General features: G+C 44.8%; 1 protein-coding gene across 8 annotated transcripts in view; it reads left to right on the top strand.

Moving 5' to 3' along the window:
• Positions 1-24: 24 nt before the first annotated feature.
• The window catches only part of SEC14L5 (SEC14 like lipid binding 5), a 38855-nt gene continuing 20419 nt past the window's right edge, over positions 25-18460 (top strand). The window contains exons 1-5 of one of the 8 annotated variants that reach the window (XM_055707036.1): positions 25-148; positions 3874-3977; positions 4081-4231; positions 4622-4738; positions 5900-5975. In XM_055707036.1, the coding sequence (XP_055563011.1) occupies positions 5913-5975 (63 nt within the window). In that variant the 5' untranslated portion in view covers positions 25-148; positions 3874-3977; positions 4081-4231; positions 4622-4738; positions 5900-5912. Of the gene's footprint in view, positions 149-2470; positions 2519-2547; positions 3248-3873; positions 3978-4080; positions 4232-4621; positions 4739-5899; positions 5976-18460 lie in introns of those variants that run through there. The other 7 variants (XM_055707037.1, XM_055707038.1, XM_055707039.1 and 4 more) reach the window with 7 other exon arrangements.

Genomic DNA, 18460 nt, shown 5'->3' with positions numbered 1-18460 from the left:
AGCACAATGGACAGCGCTCTGCGGCGCCGCGGGGCGGGGCGGGGCGGCCGGCGGGGCGGGGCCGGCGCGCGGCGGTTGAAGCGGCGCGTGGAGCCGGCAGCAGCGGCGGCGGCAGCGCAGCCCGGGATGGGCCCGGCCGGGTTCCGCGGTGAGGGGGTGTGGGGCGGGGGGCGGCCGCGTCGGGCACTATAGGTCCCACCCTCCCCTCCCCGTTCTCGGCTCCCCGCTGTCGCCCCTTCTCCCCCCCTCAGCCCCCCGCTCTGCCCCTCCTAGACCCCTCCCCGAGCCCCCCGTTCTCCCCCCCTCAGCCGTCCCTCTTAGCTCCCCGTTCTCCCCCTCTCGGCTCCCCGTTCTCCCGTTGTACCCCCTTCTCCCCCGTGCCCGCCCCTCAGCGGTCCCTCCGGGCCGCCCTGTCAGGTTCGTCCCGGCGCGGGGGGCTGAGGGGCGGCCGCCGTGTGCCCGGGCCCTTCGTGCGGGGGCACGGGGGCCGTTACCTGTACGGCGGGGGGCCGGGGTCATCATCCTGCGGGGACTGGGAGGGAGCGGGTAAAAACCCGGGGGGGGGCGGTGAGCGGCAGGCTGGGCCAGCTGGGGGGCGGTCAGGTTAATTTAAAAAATAAATAAAAAAAAGTTTGGTGGTTTCAGCCCGTTTAGGGGAAGCTGGGTAGGGGCTGGCTGGCCCCTCGCTGGCAGTGGTGCGGGCCGGAGCAGCCCACGCGCGGGGTGCAGGGAGGGGGCCGCCAGTGGGACCCCGGTGCCTTTTGTGTGTGGGCGGCATCCCCTGCCCCGGCACCCCGGTGGTGGCTGTGCTCTCGCTGGGCCTGCAAATCAAAAAGAACCCAAAAACCAAACAACACCCCTCCCCCGCCAACAACAGCGTCAAAAACCCACCAGGCCAAAAAGCAAAGCAAACAAAAAAACAAACCCAACAAACAAACAAAAAAAAACCCTAAACCGAACAAAACAAACACACAAAAAAACCCGCAAACAACAAACCCCACCTAACCCGCGCACATACACAAAAAACTCCAAACAAACCCACAAAAAAAAAAAACCACCCAGACCCCAAAATCTGCCCCTGAAGTATTTGTAAACTCAAAGGCTGACCCTGGTAAAGTGCTGCTGAATGTATTGATGTATTTGGGTCAGCTTCTGTATAAAACCCCACTGGCTTTAGGGCAGGGTTAAACCAAGCATGTGCTGTTCTCTGGGTCACTTGGCTTAACTCCTCCAAGTAGTCAAATCGGCTTGCGGATGGTGAGAGGAGGGTTGTGCTGGTGGCCCCACTTGTCTCGTTGGGCTAATAAGTGTGCCGTGTACAGTGACCTGTGTCCCAAGGAAAAATGACTGCAAACTTCAGGCGAGCTGAAATTTTGTGTTGGTGCTTTGTTACGCTGACAAGTGACAGGCTGACTGGACCTGCTCTTGTTTTATGTGTTAAGCTGAAGCATGTCTCCCTGCGTAAATTGAACTTGAATATTGAACTGTTGGCACTAGAGCTGATGGATAAAATGGCATAGTGTGACTTCCTATGGAGTAGCAAGGTGAGGAATGAGGGGCTTTCCTTCAGGAGAGCTTATCTACTGCTGCAGGTTGGCAAGGACCAGGGATTTAGCATGTGGCTGTGCATAAAAGGTCAGTGGTGGCTCTTTGGTGAGAAAATTAATTTACGAGATGAAGGGGTGGAAGTATTAGCCGTGGAGCTTATTTTGATACATACATCGAAAAAACTGCTAGCTTTACAAGCCTTTGAGAGCAGAATGCTGTATGCTGTTCCTTTTTCTTCTTCCCATCTTAGCTAAAAAGGCTGTTCCTTATTGTGTTGTAAAGAACGTGTGAATGTTGCTGTGTGAATGTTTGTGTTGCTTGTCTTTGATTATAATCTGCAACAGGACTCCGGGCATCTCTGCAAGGTGTACAGAGTGGTGGCCAGGCTCCACAACAGTCCACTGGCTTGCAGCCCTCTGTGCTGCTTCACCCCTGCACCACAGGTGGTTCGTGGGGGGGGTGGGTGTAAGATGAAGGCCCACCTAAGAAGATGTCTGCTTCTAAAAGATACAAAAGGCTTATGCTGGCACTTTGAGCCCCTTTGAGGCTTCCTCCTATCGAGCTATGAGAGACTTGTTCTCAAGTTCTTATGTGAAAGAGCTCTAATAAACATCCTACAGCTTGGTACCATCTTATTATTGTGTAAAGTATTGGCTACTATGTCATTGTCTACTTAAGTGAAAGGCATTTCAGGCAGAGGAAACGTCACACAACTTTCTCTCCACCTTACTGTAGAAGGGGGGAGGAAAGCCTATGGCCCTGCAGAATCCACCTTTTTCTAACTGGAAATATCAGCTTAGCTGGGTGCCAGAGCCAGCTTTCACATGTTGCAATAGTATTTGAGGAAGTCTGGAATTCTTCTATTTTCAGCAGTTCTTTGTCAAAAACAAAACAAAAAAATTGCTTGGTTGTTCTCTTTCAGCCAAAAAGAAACCACCACGGGTGGGAGAAGTAATAAAGTCACTTGCTGGTGAGTTTGACCATCCAACAGGCAGTTCTAATGTGGAAAGAGCTGAATGACTTCATACTAGCCTGGATGAGAAGCAGGGGTTTGGAGGCTTTGACTCAGGGCTTTATGTATATTTAATATATAAACTCAGTTTCTGATTTCCAACTATTTGCCTGTATTCTGTTAAGTAAGCCTCTCCTACAAATGGTAGAATAAAAGTTAAGCATATGGAAAAACCCTCAGGGATGTAGTGCACGATTCTAAATAAAATAGAAACATATAGTTAATATCACTGCCTCTCTTCCCTTTGCTGTGTGTGTAGCAATGTGTATTCCTCATGGGAGCCCTCACAGTCTTCCAGCTCAGCTAATATGTCGTGGTAGCTTTGCATGCGGTATGTGTGCCACTTCTTGTTAAGGATTCACCATTTCTCTGAAATGCTACTGAAGTTACAGCAGGGAAATGCGTGTGTCATCGGGGTTCATATCCTTCCATTTCATGCCCTCTTCCGTGCCCACTTTCCCCTGGTACAGTGCCAGCTGGTGTATCTCAAGCTTATAATTAACTCTCTGCCTTCTAGGGTTTGGGTCATCTGTGAATTGCTGTATGGGTTGTAGCAAAAGGGGGTACGCAGGCCAGCTGGACTCTGCAGGGAGCTGCAGGCTGTTGAGTCTCCGTGCTGTTGGCACTGCTGTCAGCATGTCACGGGATGCTTTGTGAAATGTAGCTGCTGTGGTTTTCAGTGTTCAGGTATGCAATAACTGAAACACTTTTACTGTCTAATTGGGACGGTTAAGGTGGTTGTTAACTAGATATGCCACTTCGTTGCATTGACAGCTCTAGCCTCTCTGAGTTTTTACAACTGCACTGGGCTCTGCCAACTGAAATCGTGCTCTTCCCTGGTGTTACCCAGTGAATGGCTACAGGTTTGGCTGTGGATTGGGGTTTCTAAGTGATCTAGCTGTAGTTTAGTGAGTCACTGCTCTTCAGCTGAGCTGTGTTTCCTAATATGTGCTTTTAACCAGATGGAAATACAAAATAGAGCAGCTAGCCTGGGCCACTGGAGAGGCTGGCGTTGAAGGATGGATGTTTAAGGAGCAGACGTATTCTGTAGTTTCTGTCTGGTTTTCTTTATGAGGTGGTTGAACATATTTGGTTATAATTTGGGTGGAATACATGAGATAACTTTAAAAACATGTCTGTCTTCTTGGTTCAAAAGCCCTGTGAGGTTGCATGTCTTTAGCTAATATGGCCCAGCTGCCCAGTGGTAACACCTGAAAAATCCTACATCATTATCAGTGCTATTCACCCATCAGTATCTTGTGTACTGAGTAGCTACCTTTCACTACCTTTTCTGATTTTTTTTTTTTTTTTAGGAGTTATAGCTGGAGTCCCTCTTGCTTTGAGAAGCAGAATGTCTGTCTCGCAGCTCTGTTTTGAGGAGAGAGTATAGAAGGTCTGCCATTACACTGTCCCCAAGGTATGAAAGGTTTGTAGGGCACATGTGAATTACCAGCTGTCTTTCTTCTGCAGCTTCCCATGGATATAATAGTCATGGACTCTTTTTCTCAAACTTCTCTCAGTTACAGAAGTACAGGGCAATAAACCTGTGGCAATCGGGTATTGCAGCTGCCAGGGAGTAAAAGATCTGTCCAAGCAGCATGGTTAAGGCCGTTGAACTACAGCTTGTGCCGCCCCGTTGCTCTGTTGCTGGTGACACTGTTTCCAGTCCAGGTGATTCTAGACTGACTGGTCTTTCTTGAGACTTCCTCCTGTAGAGATCTCTGACCCCCTTCTAGGGAGGTGCAAGAATTCCTGGTTTAGCAGGTGGGGTCAGAACGGGGAGCAAGATCGCAGTTAAATACATTTGATGAGGCTTCTCTTGCTATATTTGCACTTACTTGGAAGGTTCCCGCACAGCCTAGGTATTGCGCTTGCATAATCATATTACAGCGTTACGTTACAAGGTGCCCCGTGCCTCTTGGGTCGGGTATCTGATATGTGATAGCAGCCTGGGCTTCCTGGGTGTTTGCTTGTCCCTGCTCCACTCACTTCAGGTTGAGCTGGATGCTCTGCTGATGCATTTGCTCTGCGTAAACTTGTTCTGCATGGACTGGCTTCTAGTACCTGTAAGACTCATAGAGATCCAGCAAGTCCTGAACATTGTTCCTTGGATAACGTGGTCCTCTGCAGCATAACTGATTGTGAGACCCTTCTTCTACAAACATTCCCCATTCCCAGGTACTCAAACTTTTTAATGTCTCTTTTCCCCTTTTCTTTGCTTAGATTTTACTGTGTGATGGCATTTTGCAGCAGTCTTTCTGAGAGAGAATCGCCGTTCGCCTTCTAATTCATGTTTCACCTCCGTTTTTGGGCTTGAAGTGTCAGGGATAAGCTGTCTTAGTGCTCTGATTGTTGAGTTCCGTGCTACACTGCGTCATGTTGCCGAGGGCCGTGTCTGCTTAAGCAGTGGAATTTGAGTGGGGTGGAATCAGCATAGTGTCTCAAACCAGCTATCCAGTCTTTTGTGTTTCTGATGTTCATAGACGGTATTAATAGGAGCAATGTAAAGGAACCTAAAGGAATTGCAGAAAGCAGCCTAATAACCTTTTTTAATGCTTTGTGCGTTTCCTTGAGATGCTGGTTATTGATGCATATTTGAGGGTTAAAACCCCAGCAAGAGAGTCTGAGGGAGGAATCCTGATGAGAACAGTGAGAGGTGGCTAAGAGAAATGAAATGCTGAGGACTGAATTGTTTCCATTGCATGCAATTATTTCGTTAGTTCAGCTGGAAGCAGTGGGCATCCAGTCAGTGGGATGTGATTGCTAGCTTAGCATCAGGCATGTTCTTTAAGCATGCTGTTTCCTTTTTCCTTTCTTTTAGTGGGTTAAAACAACTGAATGCTACTTTGTGCACAAAAGCATTTAAAATGCCAAAATACGGGAAGCTGTGGAAGCTTTCAACAAGGGGGATTTTGCGTAATGATTACAAATGTAATGCAGAAAAGGGGGATAAGGGGAAGAATCGCCATTTAAGCTTTGCAAGGCTCTTAAGACAGACTCCTTCTCCAGAGTACAATTGAGTCTGGCTTTACATCTCTGTTTTGTGCTTTAATTATCGTGAGTTTTGTTGGAGCTCGAAGTTGAATTTGCTGCAGTAGCATTGGGAAGCAGCAAAGGACGCTACTGCGTACTGAACACAGCACTGGACTGGGACTGCCAGAACCTGCCTCATGTTCTGTCTCTGCCACTGGCTTGCTAAGCAAGATACTCTACCTAACGTCTCCTCCTCTCTGTAAGAGAGTTAAGGCTTCTAGTAAGGTCTGTTTGTGAAAATTGCTAGAATATGTTGCAGTGTTTGGCGTAAGGGATCTAAAATTTTCCAATTTCTTTCTATTACAGGTGTGTAGTAAAAATGGTGCAGAAATACCAGTCCCCAGTTCGAGTCTACAAATATCCTTTTGAGCTCGTCATGGCAGTAAGTAATACTCAGCACTTTTACTTCTCCAGCTGCTAAGGGCTGCGACCTCACGCCAGTGGGGGTGGGGGACTGCGGTTTTGGCTTGTGTGTCTTTATGGCAACCTTATGGGTACATTGCGGGAAGAGAGGTTTAGCTTTTATTATCTTTTTGTCCTTTCTTCAATTTTCCACGAAAAAAAAGAATCAACGTTTCAGTATTTTAAGAGAGGCAATTTAGTCATTAGAGGGGAAAAAACCCTAACAAAACACAACTTTCTATCATTATTCTTTCACAAGGAAGGAAAAGATTGTGATGTTCGGGTAGGCAGGGTCAGTTTGTGGCCAGACACTGTCTTTGCCTTACCACCAAATGCCATTCAGTTTAGAATCTCTCTAGATATGACCCCAATCAGTATTGAAGGGTGTATGTATCTAGAACTTGATTCTGAATCACACCAAGCTTTTTGATTAGGTTAAAAGCTAGAAAAATTCTTACGTATAGTTCTTCCCTGCTTACTCTGTGATTGAAATGTTGAGAGCTCTCGCCAAATTTTGTGGTTTCAACAAGGGGCTTGGGGGCTGTAATTGAAGTTCTTTCGCTGGTGATGCAGAAAGCTAATGTGACCATGGCAGCTTCCTTGGGTAGAGTTTAAAGACATTTGTGATATTCTGGACTTTGTCCCTGCTCTTCAAGGTGTAAGTCAAATATCCTTCTGAAAGGTTTGCTGTTTGCATTTCAAGGGTGGTAGCACTGAGCATTTGGGCATTTATCAGAGATGCTTGCTTATAGACTCTGCTTGCAAAGCTTTGTTTTGTAATCTGTTGGGCATGTCAGTTTACTGTAGGGATCCCTGAGACTAGTATTGGCCACTTTTAGTCTGCTGCTTTCTCCCTTGTCTCCCTTCCCTGCTGAACAAGGACACCAATTTTCTTAGTCTATTAGAGATCAAGAATGAAGATGGAAATCTATAGTCAGTTCAGGTAGCTGACATCCTTCCCATGGCTCAAGGGACAGCTTGATGTAATATGTTGCATTACTCTTGACAATGTTGTCTCTTCTAGGTTCCTGGGAATTAAGTGCCATAAGATCTGTTTTATCCAAAACTGCCTCCAGGCTTCTATTTCAATAATTAAAACAGGGGGAGAGTATCATCGTTGGGTCCTAAGTGTGAATAACGGACCCCAAAGATAGCAGCAGTTCCTCAGCTGAGAGTGGTTGCCATTCGCTTTGCACCCTGATCATCAAAATTAACACTTTTTTTTGTTTGACAGCTGGTCTCGGTCCCTGATCCCCCCTCCCTTCACCACCACCACCACCACCACCACCACCACCCACCCCAACCCCCCCCGTCTTATCCAGATTTGCCATGTCTTTTAACAGCTAAGCCAGCAGCATGCTGTAGAAGTGTACCAAGCAGTAGTCTGGGGCTGATGTTTGTGGTAGTGAAACTTTTCTGGCTGTGTTCTTGGCTCAGTGTATCCTGTGTTAGAATAAAACACCAGTACTTGCTATGAAGGTACTGGTAGTATTTGCTCAATGCATACCTCTCCACATTCCTGTAGTCTATATTATTAGCCAGATAAACCTAAGACCAGATGCCTGTCAATAAATTGGCTGCTAATATAGGAGGGCTGCCTCTAGACAAATCCTTTGTAAGCTTGTTAGCAGAATGCCTAAAGGCCAGGGTTTGATGGTATTTATTTTTCAAGTGGTTTAGTTTTATTTGCTTTCAGTTTTTCAGCATATCCAGACTTGAAATTCCCTGGGATTTCAGGGCTGGAATTGTAAATGTCATCCTCTAGTTGTTCAGCAAACTCAACTTCCCATTACCTTAGCAAAATTATTGGTCCTCTTTCTTATGAAGATCAAGTTAAGATCAAGCTACTTGTCCAGGGTCATCCAAAGGACTGTGGAGTGGAGTAGGGAGCTGAATATAGACCCCTTAGTCTCACTCTAACATCCTGTGAAAATCATGTGTTCACAGCAGGATCTGCTTTATTATGAAGACTGGCGTTATAAAGTAGTGTCTCAATCTAGTGGCAGTCCATGCTGGCCGAGCTGGATGTAGGATTTGTTATCGCATTTCATGTGTTCAGATGGAGTCTTCCATTTGTGTGGAGGCAGTGCAGATTTCACAGAGCTGTCAGGTGCTAGCTGTCAGTCGCTGGAAGTTTTGCAGGGAGAGTGGGCGTACAGTGAAGCTGTTTTGCTCCTCAGCACGTGGCATTGCTGTTAATCTGCTTCAGCATAAATCTGACAGCAGTTTCCTCGGCACTGGGAACCTGATACTAAGCTGCTTTCACCTCCTCCCCTCAAATGCTTTGTGTGAACCTTTGAAGTGCTGAGGTCTTATACTGTGGTTAATGGTAGGAAAGCAGAGGTCATATGGGTGACCTCAAGACACCTCCTTAGGTTATGGGTCTCGATGCGCCCTTCAGCCTGATACCCTTGTGCTTGATTCCTTGTCTGTATAATGGGGAGAGTCATACTTCCTGCAGTCTGTCATACTTCCAGGCTATGTCGTGAGATAGGTTAGTAGAGTTTGTTAGGAAAAGTGTGTGTGTGTGGGGGGGGGGTTCCCCCCAAGAACCTCAGCTGTTCTATAGAAACCCCACTATAGAAAACAGTGCATGTGCTTCATTCACATATGTGGGTCTGAGAGACAGGGTTGTCATAGCCAAATGAGGCAAATGATTAATTGCTTCCTGGCCTTGTTCAAACACACAGTGTTTCCCATACCTTGTGTGGAGCCCTGCCATCAGGAACACAATTTATCTTCCTTGGACTTGTGCAGAGTGCATGTGTGTGCAGCTCATCGTCTAGACAGCATGGGGCTGTGCTTGACAGATGAGCCAGTGCTTTTACTGTTAATACCTTTGTTATTGTGTGTCTCTGGATAATTGTCTATAGATCTAGACTGCTGCTTACTAATACTTCTGCAGCTTGTGTTCAGGCATTTGCAGGCAATAGATTTCACGTATCTTCCAGGTCCTTGGAAGGAGGACCACATTCCCCTTCTTGCTCTCTTTGCCTATCTTGTGCATCTGAGGAAGTAAAAAGGAATTATCAAGTCTCTTCTGGTCATTCAGGAGTTCTGAATTTTCTTTTTCTTGTTAGAAGAGTCTTCCCTTCTAAAAAGATTTAAAAAAAGGATGGCCTTTCTGCAGCTGTCCAAATTCATAGACATTTTCACCTCCTTTGTTCCTAATCTGCACTTGTGTTCAAGGATCAAAAATGTTATTCTTTGTAATCTTGTCATGTTTTTCCCTTCCATTTTATCTCATGTATCTCCTTTTAAATGGAGCTGTTCCCTCCAAGGGGCTGTCCATGCCTTTCTGGGCCTGATCTTGTCTTTTCTTCAACTAAATCAGCAGGTTTGAGATTGCATGTGTCTCCTGATTTTTATTTTATGGCCAGGAAAATCCTCAAGTATAAACATACTTTTTGCTTTCTTTGTGTAGTAGTTTTAAAGCTAAAAGATTGATTTTACTGAAATGTTATAATGAGGGAAAAATCCAGAAGGAGGGGTAATTCTACCACATAGCTCATGAGTGGTAACTTCAATGTAAATTGCTGTGAACCTTCTCCGACATATAGAGATGAGCATTTGGTTTGTGTGAACAAGTCCAAGATGTATATTTGTATAGGAAATGGAGAGATTGCATATTTAATATTGTTTGTGGCCAATGAATGACTAAGTTAGATGAGTTTTAGCTTTGAAAGTAGTAGGGAGTTTTGTTCCTGTTAGTTGTAGTGCATTCAGCCCTTCACACTTGCAATTGACATCTGTCATTTTCACATATTTTATAGTACAAACTAAGTTTGATTAGGATGGTTCCTAAAGCTACAGATCTGCAATAACCCACCCAAGGACTCTTACGTGGTCCTCTGTACTTCACTGTTGCAGCAACTCAAACTACACATGGTGTAAATGAGAAACTTCATGACAGCACTTCTGTCAGTTGTTTGGTCCTCTTGCCACATTTACAATGCACTTAATGTTCAGCTCTTACTGCTGCTAATAGCAATTTACGGTTTCTGCTGCAAGCGAGGGGTTTCTCTGCACAGCCTGATGCCAAGGGAATGGTAAACAATGCAGATCCGCAAAAGGGGAATGTTCTGCTTGCAGGTAGTTATAACTTGACCCAAATCAAACCTTTATTACTTTGCTATCTGAGATTCTTTTATATGAAATGAAAGCTCTGCAAAACATAACACTAGTAGGTTAAAGGCTGGGTTTAGTTAAAAGCTAAAAAGGTATATGTACATGTGAAAATATATGGGTGTAACGATGCTTAAGCTTACTGCATACAGTATATCAGCTTTGTGTTGGCAGCCTTTGAGAGGTTTACTACCGTTATCTAAAAAATATGTCATGGTTTTGAAAAAGCAGCACAAAAATCAGGCATTTGGAAGTTTGCAGTAGCATCAGCTCTGATTGCGTATACCAGCTGTACTCTATGATTAAGACAAAACTACTCTTGAGCCCCACATGTGCATGACGTGACTCGGTGCTTCTTTCTGCTTGACCTCATTTCTTGGTGCTGCCCACGGCATGTGTTGACACATATGAGCAGCTGAGAGCCCCATCTCTTGAAAATGCACACACGGACAGTAGTGCTGTGTGTTTCTCACTGCACTGAGTGGTATTCTTCAGTCTAGGGTGCTTTTGCTAATGCAGTATTAGTTTGGGATGGGGTGCAGTTGTTCTGTGGGTGCACATGTGGTATATGGGCATTTCTTGAGCATCACTTGGACTCCCCAATAGATCTCTTAGGTGGCAGCTCATGACTCCCCTGCCTGTGTATGCAAGCGAAAGGTTGCTCATCTGAGCTCCTGGCCTGCCACCTGTACTTGCGAGCAGCTCTGTGACTCTTTCCTAGTTTTAGTGGCAACTCAGTGTTCTTTGTGTTTAGCTGATCTGGAGTTCCTTATTTTTCAGGTAAGATAAACTAGGAAATTAATGGTATATACTTCTGTTTCTTCTCAGTACGATTTGAGTGTCGGGGGCACTAGCAAGCTGACTAGAAAACTTGGTTTGGGCTACAAATGTTGCAGGTTTATTTAGAGTCAGAAGTTACTTCACATGAAGTAAGCAGCAGATGGTATTCTTTCTCCAGTGATTTTACTCTCTCATCCTGTAACACAGGGTCGTAGCCCACCAAAAGCAAACATCCATGGTCCCAGTGATGTCTTTCTCACATGCCTGACCCTGCTGAAGCAGTCTTGATGATAGTCATTTGATTTGGCAGGGGTCCTCACTCTTGCCCCTGAATAATCCACCAGCAGATCAGCCTTGACTACACCAGCTATTTGCGTGCGGGCAAAGCTGCTTTGCAGCCACTGAAGTTTTGCTCGTTTACAGCAGTTGAGGATCTGGCCTACAGTTATGTGCAGGAGTCAAACATTCAGAAAGACTAAAATCAAAATGCATCACTTATTTTGCAATTGTTCCAACTTTTTTTGGTGTGTTGGGAGGCTTGTATATGCAGTCTAATTGAAAGCAGCTCCTTGCTATTTTAGCTGTCAGGTTTAGCTGCAGGAGAAGATACTCTGAATACTGGACTTCAGGTCCTGACAGCTAGAATTGCTTTCCATACTCCTTTTCAAAATTATTTTTATTTGTGCCTTTTCAGCATCAACACACATTGTGTTAAAGATGTTAGATCTTTCAGTAGCTGTATTTGATGACTTTTTCCTGTTGCATTTAGCACATTGATTGTATACAGAGACTGCTCAGATACTGATATATTGTGCATGCTCTCCTATCTTATGCTGTGGTGTCTTAAAAGATTCAATATTTCACTGACTGATGCAGTGATGCTTTTGCAACAGAACCTGTGAGCCCTCTTTTGCTAGGTAGGCACCACGATGTGCCCCAAATGGCTTGCAGTACATATTGGTAACAGATAACATGGTGTGTGAAAGCAGTATAATGTACAAGCAGACTGATGTCACTCCAAACAAACCCGCAGAACTAACGTGGTCCTTGCTAGACAAGTTTAATATGTGTGTTCACAGCCTATACAGGTCTTGTAAAGGCTGCGGCTGTCTTGCTACATAAGATGTACCACAATACATTTTGGGGGTTCCTGTATACCTAATTGCAATTAAAGATTGGAATATCCCCATCTGGAGCTCCAAGTTGTTGTCATTATTCTAGTATTGTCACAGGCTGGTTTTAAAGGAAAGTACAATCTTAACTAAAATATTTGACGCTGGTTCATAGCCTCTGTTTTCAAGTGCAAACTCTGGAACTAGAAGAGCACTTGCTGTAAGGAGAGCGGAGCGGGTTCTGGCAGCTGGAATCCCTCTGAAGCAGCAGTGATGGTGCAGCTGAGCAGAGGGCTGTGCAGAGCAGCACAGAGACTGGAGTGGAGCTCTAAGTGCAGCAGCTGCAGGGGTGCCAAAGGAGAGGTTCCTGCAGTGGCCTGCCACCCACTGTGTCCTTGGATAGCCGCAGATGGCACAGAGTAGAGCTCTGCAGCGTTTAGCCCGGATGCCCGGTGCTCAAAAGCTGCTTTGGAGTTGCTGCAACGTAGATAATGACACGGTTTTCAGATACTGTCTGAAATGGTATTTCTGGTTGACAGTACCCTAGAGACTGAGAGAGAATCAGCGTGCAAGGGGAGAAAACATTTTAAAATAGTTTTGGTTTTTTTTTTTTCAAATAGGTGTTCAATCCATGTTGCATATGATGTGAAATGCCCCAATAGTAATCTGAGCAATAGTTAAGAAATGGATACTCCCCTACAAAACAGAACCTCCTCTCTCTGGCAGGATTGTTAGGTCTATAGAACTTGCCTCTTGAGTGCAGGGAAATCATCTTTGGATGTGGATGGTCTGTCTGCAGCCATGGTCTGTGCCAGTTATTTTAAGGCAGTTTCCCTTGTCTCTTCTTTTTGCCATGATTTGAAGGTAAGTTTGTCGTGACTGGCAGAAGCTACTGGGTTAACATTTTATGCACTTACAGAGAGGATCTAGTGTTGACTCAAGACATGATGCTTCAATGTGACTTGATGGTTTGAAATCATGCTGTCAAGATACACTATAAATATCCCATCATCTTACTGCTGAGAAGCATGTGGCAAGAAAAGTCTGAAAGTAATGATCTCTGTGTCAGCTGGGATAATTCTTCACAGCTGTATTCATGTGTTCAGTACCTGCGCCCTGCCACCACCACCTCCTGGTATTAAGCAGGTTGAGAGTGAGCAATAGTCAGGCTGAGCAAAGAGCTGACATTTATCTTGAGATTATGGTTTGGGGTATTTCCCCTCAAGCCAGTAGAAAATGTGTGGTAAGTGCTGTGTACCACAGCTGCTGGAAGTGGATGGAAGAACTGCTCATTCATTCAGAGTTTTGGAGAACTGCTGGCAACATCTGCCGATCTGCCCTGCTTAGTGTGTCGTGTGGGGATCACACAAGCCTCTGATAGCTTTGCATTGCCACTGCTAAGATTCCATTTGCTGGGCAAGAATGGTTTAGGAGTGGATGGTGCTGGTACCATGTGTGGATTGGAGAGAAGATTTGCAGTAATTCAGATTCTGTACAGGATAGCCCCTGTTTTCTTTAGTCACCTTCTCCAGCTGCAACATGGAGGCTTACTTCCCTGAAGGGTGAGTTGTGTCTTAAGCTTAATCTGATCGGTGCAGTCTAGTGCTGGAATGGATGAGCTCTGAAGCAAGCTATAGTTCAATGGCACTGCACACAGCTGGAGGCATCGCCATTATCTTGTATTCCAGTAATGGCTAGAAGACCCTTCTCTCTTCTACTTAACATGTAGGTGCAGAAGACAAGTAATAAGCTCTTGAGCAGGGACCAGAAGAGGTGAGAAAATTTACAACCATCATCAATTGTTACGTCTCAGCCAGCATGGATGGGTTTTTTTAACTGCTAAGCACAGTGACCTGCCCAAATTTGACCCGAAGTCACAGCCAATTTGTATAAATTCTCACAGCAGCTTCTGGCTACAACACACTGTCCTTCCAGCTAGGCATTACTTTGTAAGCCAGCCCTTTTGATTTTGGAGTGGTTCACTGAGCAGTGTGTGATGTGCCGCTTGATTGCTGTGGTGTTTTGCTCTTTAAGGTGTTAGTCACCCGGGATGGCTGCTTCCTTGCCTTCCCATTTCAGTGTACCTGTCTCTTTCCACAATGGGCTGTGGCAGATGTGTCCAACCAGTCAGCAATGGCTCCTGGATAAGGCGCCACTTCCATAGCTGTTTGTAAACAGCGCACTGTGCTGTTTCTGACTTGAATTGCTCTACCACCAAGTTTCTCCTCTCTAAGCAGAGAATGCAATAGCAGAATAGCTTGAATAGATATTGTTTCTTCTCAGACAGGAGGTCAGGCACGTCGTGAGTTAGCTTTGTGCAGCTGCAGTGCATGTCCTGGTTTTAGTAGGTTTGCTGTGTCACTCAGTTGTGCCTGTATTCTAACAGACAGCTGCTGCTCCCTGAATTGTTTCTTTCACCAAAATCTGAAGAATTGAGGCAAATTATTGGCTGTAGTCCAGGGAGAGAGAACACTGGGTCAATGTTTGTAGCCTGGGTTCTGTGGTCCAGTGGACTTCTCACTGGCAAATCTTTTTCTTCTTTCTAGCAAAAGTGTTGTGATTTGGTTTTTCCCCCCCCTCAGGCCCCAGAGACTTTCTGCTACTCTGCAGATGCTCTGCACCTCTTTAAAATTAATTTCCCTTTTACCTGACTTAAGTGCATTTCTGTACCCCAAATAGCCATTTGATCCTTCCCCTCTGCCAGTTGTTCCATGCGTACTTTATTTTGCAGCACTGTGATCAGCTAGAAGCCTGGTATCTGTTCTGGATTATTGTGTCTGGTGAATATGTATGCAGACTCTGTGGTTCCCTTCAGCATGGAGATTTAGTAGTAGTAGGGACTGCAAGATTAAATGATGACTTTTTCCCTAGAAGGCCATAATGTGAAAACACCTGAATCTGGAGAGAGATATTTATGTATAATCAGAGCTGCTCAAAAGCTAGTCCAAATGCACCCACTTGGTACTTAAGTGATGAGTGGTCTTACCTTGCTTCTCATCGTCTCTTTTGAAAGAGATCGTGATCTGGACATCTTTAGCTCAAAACCTGATATCATATCTTCTCATTTTCGTTTCATCTGAACACAGATCTACATTTTTCTTCCTTTATCCTGGCAAACTGCACATGACTGTAACATGACCTTGAGGAATCTCAATACAGACTTAAACTCTGTGTTTGGTCATGAAAGTTTGAAGTGGTTTAGCTCTTAGCACAATGATGAAGTCTTATCCTTGTAACATATTCATATAATTGCTTATAACAGTTCCTGTCTACATCAAGTGCCTAAAAGTTTAGTTTCTTCATGTGTTCTACTCAATGTAATTTTCCCTAATAGCTGAGCTTTTACATTCTTAAAGATCCTTCTCAAGTTCACCTTGGCATCAGTCCATAGTTTTTCCATTCCTGTGCTCTTGCTTGAATCTGAAACAGCAGTTCTCCATGATGCCATCACTAAGGAAGCTCTACCAGTATCAAACAAACAAAACCCCAAACCAAAACCAACAACAAACTAAACCCTGAAGACGTGATGGCTGTGCAGCCACTTCAGAGCATCACTTATCAAGTAGAAGATGAATGTTTTCCTGCCAACCACTGTTCCAAAATAGCTCTGTATGTTTCTGCATGATTTCATGGACAGCAGCTTTTAGCATGCAAGCTCTATATATTTACTTTGCTCTAAGATCTCTGTATGCTGATAGGGAGAATCCAAAATAGTTTGCTGTGTATCAGTGAGAGGCTTGAAGAATCACCTCTCCTGGGTGACTGGTGTGGGGACAAAGCCAGAACTGCTGCCCTGGAGTCAGTATGCAGCCCCAAGACTGAGAGGATAACATTCCCTCTAGAATATTAAGGTATGAAACTAGATCATCTAACAAAAGCTGCCTCTTGATGGAGCATGTAGGAACCACTTGGGACCCAGCAGACACTGGGCTGGAAGAAACTGCCAGGAGCCTTGATGTGTGCAGGAGAGTTTGGGTTTTGAGGTGTTTTGTTTTGTGCAGTAAGTCCTGCACAAGACACTTGGATATCCCTGTTGTTTTGGATTCCTGAGGCCTCTGTTGTGTAATTGATTTCAAGGTCACTCGATAGAAAAGGATGATGAAACCTGCAGAGGAGAAACAGGAGTAGCTGTTATAAAAGATCCTGCCCTCTGGCCATGTTCTCTGGATAGGATAGGCAACAGCAGTGATACGGCTATTGTCAGTCTACAGGAGATTAAAGTAGAGTGGGGAGCAAGGACACACTTGCGCTGTTGATATGTGTAACACCTTGGTTCTAGGAAGGTGAAGGACTCAGAGAGGACCTTTGTGCTCTGGAGGGAAAAGGGGTTAAGCAGGTGAAGTATGGGGATTGTAGAGGAGGGCAGTTTCCCCTTTCCTCTGTGGTTATGAGGCTTTGGAATGTCATTTTTTTGTTTTTGATGCTTGTATAAGTCAGTCAGCCAGATGCCAAACAAGAACTTCTCACAGATGCATTTTTTTTGTACTGGTTACTGTGTATTTGACCAACAGAAGTGTGTCTTCCTTTTGTTGTTCTCAGACTGTCTTCTCTCAGGCCAATTTTCATCTGTCACAGGGTTGGTCCTATGATCTGTTTGGCCAGCATAGGTAAAACCACTCAGTCGCATCTCCCAGGAGACTGCAGGGCAAAACTTTGGTCAAAGCATTCTTTACTGATTTCGTAGTCAGCCATATTGCTGTTGATTAATCATTGCTAGGTGTGATTAATTATTTGGCAGCTTCTGTGGCACTAAGGGGTCTTGCGCTGGGATGCAGAGGTCACCATGTAAACAGCTTGAAATAGCCTTGTCTGTGCTACGGCTAATCTGGGGTTCTGTGGTCAGGCTGGAGGCCCCCCGTGTGGTGGCAGACCCTGTGGCCGCTTGGCCATACGTATTCGCACAACGCATTTGCTGAGGCACTTTGGGATAGCGGGGCAGGTTGTGCCAGGGGCACATTCACACAAACACATGCTGCAACCTTGCACAAATTTCCCTCATCATCTCTTCAGTGTGAAAGGAAGATCTGACAGTACTGAAACCCTGAGTATGTTATGACTTTCCTGCATGTTTTAACTTTTTTTTTTAGCTAGAAAATATGTTTCACTTTTAATTTTTTTCATTTATTTTCTATTTTCTGAATTTTTTAATTCAACAGGCTGTCAGCTATATCTAAATGATTTATTCTTTTTTTACAGTTCAGATGCACCTTGAAATAATCAGTTATATTTCCAAGCAAAATCTCTTGGAGAGTTCAAACAAGATCCCAAATCCCTCTGTCTTCACTCAGCCCTCTTGTGAAATTTGAAGTGTAATGTCAATCTGAGGGAGATGACTGCAAAGATTTAAATGACATTTGTATGTTGGTTACATTGTATACAGTCCACTACAAAAAAAAAAAAAAATCAAACCAACCACTTTGCACTGTTTTTTGCAACAATTATTTTGGCAGCATTCTAGGGAAAACCAGCTTGGTTTAGGAAGGACACTGCAGGGCTTGAGCCACCATCTCTTCTGAAATAGTTGTTTTGGGTATGAAGAAAGCACACTGATCTGAACCTTTAAGAAATTTTTGTGAACTGGGTTGTTGAGGAAGTTTGCTTGGTGAAGTGTATGTGTGCAGTCTCTGGCATGCCTAGGCAGCTTCTGCCACAGTGTAACTGCTTGGGGATTTTCTTCAGTTCCATCTGGTGTGAAGTCGATACTAGAGACTGATTATGCTGGAAGAGGAGCCCAAGCTGCAATTCGGTGTGATGTGCTGGCTTGCTTGGGCTGGAGGATTTGCAGGAGGTGGGCAGTGTGAGCTGCTTCTGCCTGTCAATGTTAATCCTGGTGGTGTTTAGGAGAAGGGAGAGTGGCTTCATGGAGCCATTCTTTTTATATATATATAAAATTTATATTTGACCCTGTTCAAGACTTAAAACATCCACCTTGATGACTTACAGAAATATTGTGGGTATGCACTTAAGAGAAAGTAGTGGCACAGTACTGCTGTTATTCCTTCTGGGGAAGGAGTGACAGAGAAGGGAGAGACAATTCATAGTTCCTATACACTAGTCAGTGCAGAGTTAATGCAGTAAGGAGATAAAAGAGCAAATGCAGGCAGATTAGGAGCTGAAGTATTAAACAAGCTAACATTAAGTACTCTGTGCCTTTCATTTGACTGGGATAATCTGATGTTCACCTTGCACTCTGCTGCAGAATCACAGAGGAGAACATAACAGCTAGTTCTGGCTATGGGTTGAAAAAAAATTGTAATATTTCTCTGTCTTTATAACTTCCCTCAGTTTCTCTGTTGGAGCAGAAATATGCTGTTGTGTATAGATACTGATTTTGATAAGAGGATGCTGGGTGCAAAAGATGGGCTGCCCTATTCTCCTGATGGGTCAGTGTCTTCAGTGATGATGGCATGTTAACAGTACAACTGCATTGTGACTGCAGCGTGGTGCT

This window comes from Falco cherrug, chromosome 4 (genome assembly GCF_023634085.1).
Source record: "Falco cherrug isolate bFalChe1 chromosome 4, bFalChe1.pri, whole genome shotgun sequence".
In the NCBI taxonomy this organism is placed as follows: Eukaryota; Metazoa; Chordata; class Aves; order Falconiformes; family Falconidae; genus Falco; species Falco cherrug.
Note: the sequence above shows the minus strand (reverse complement) of the source record. Positions and strands in the feature narration are given on the sequence as shown.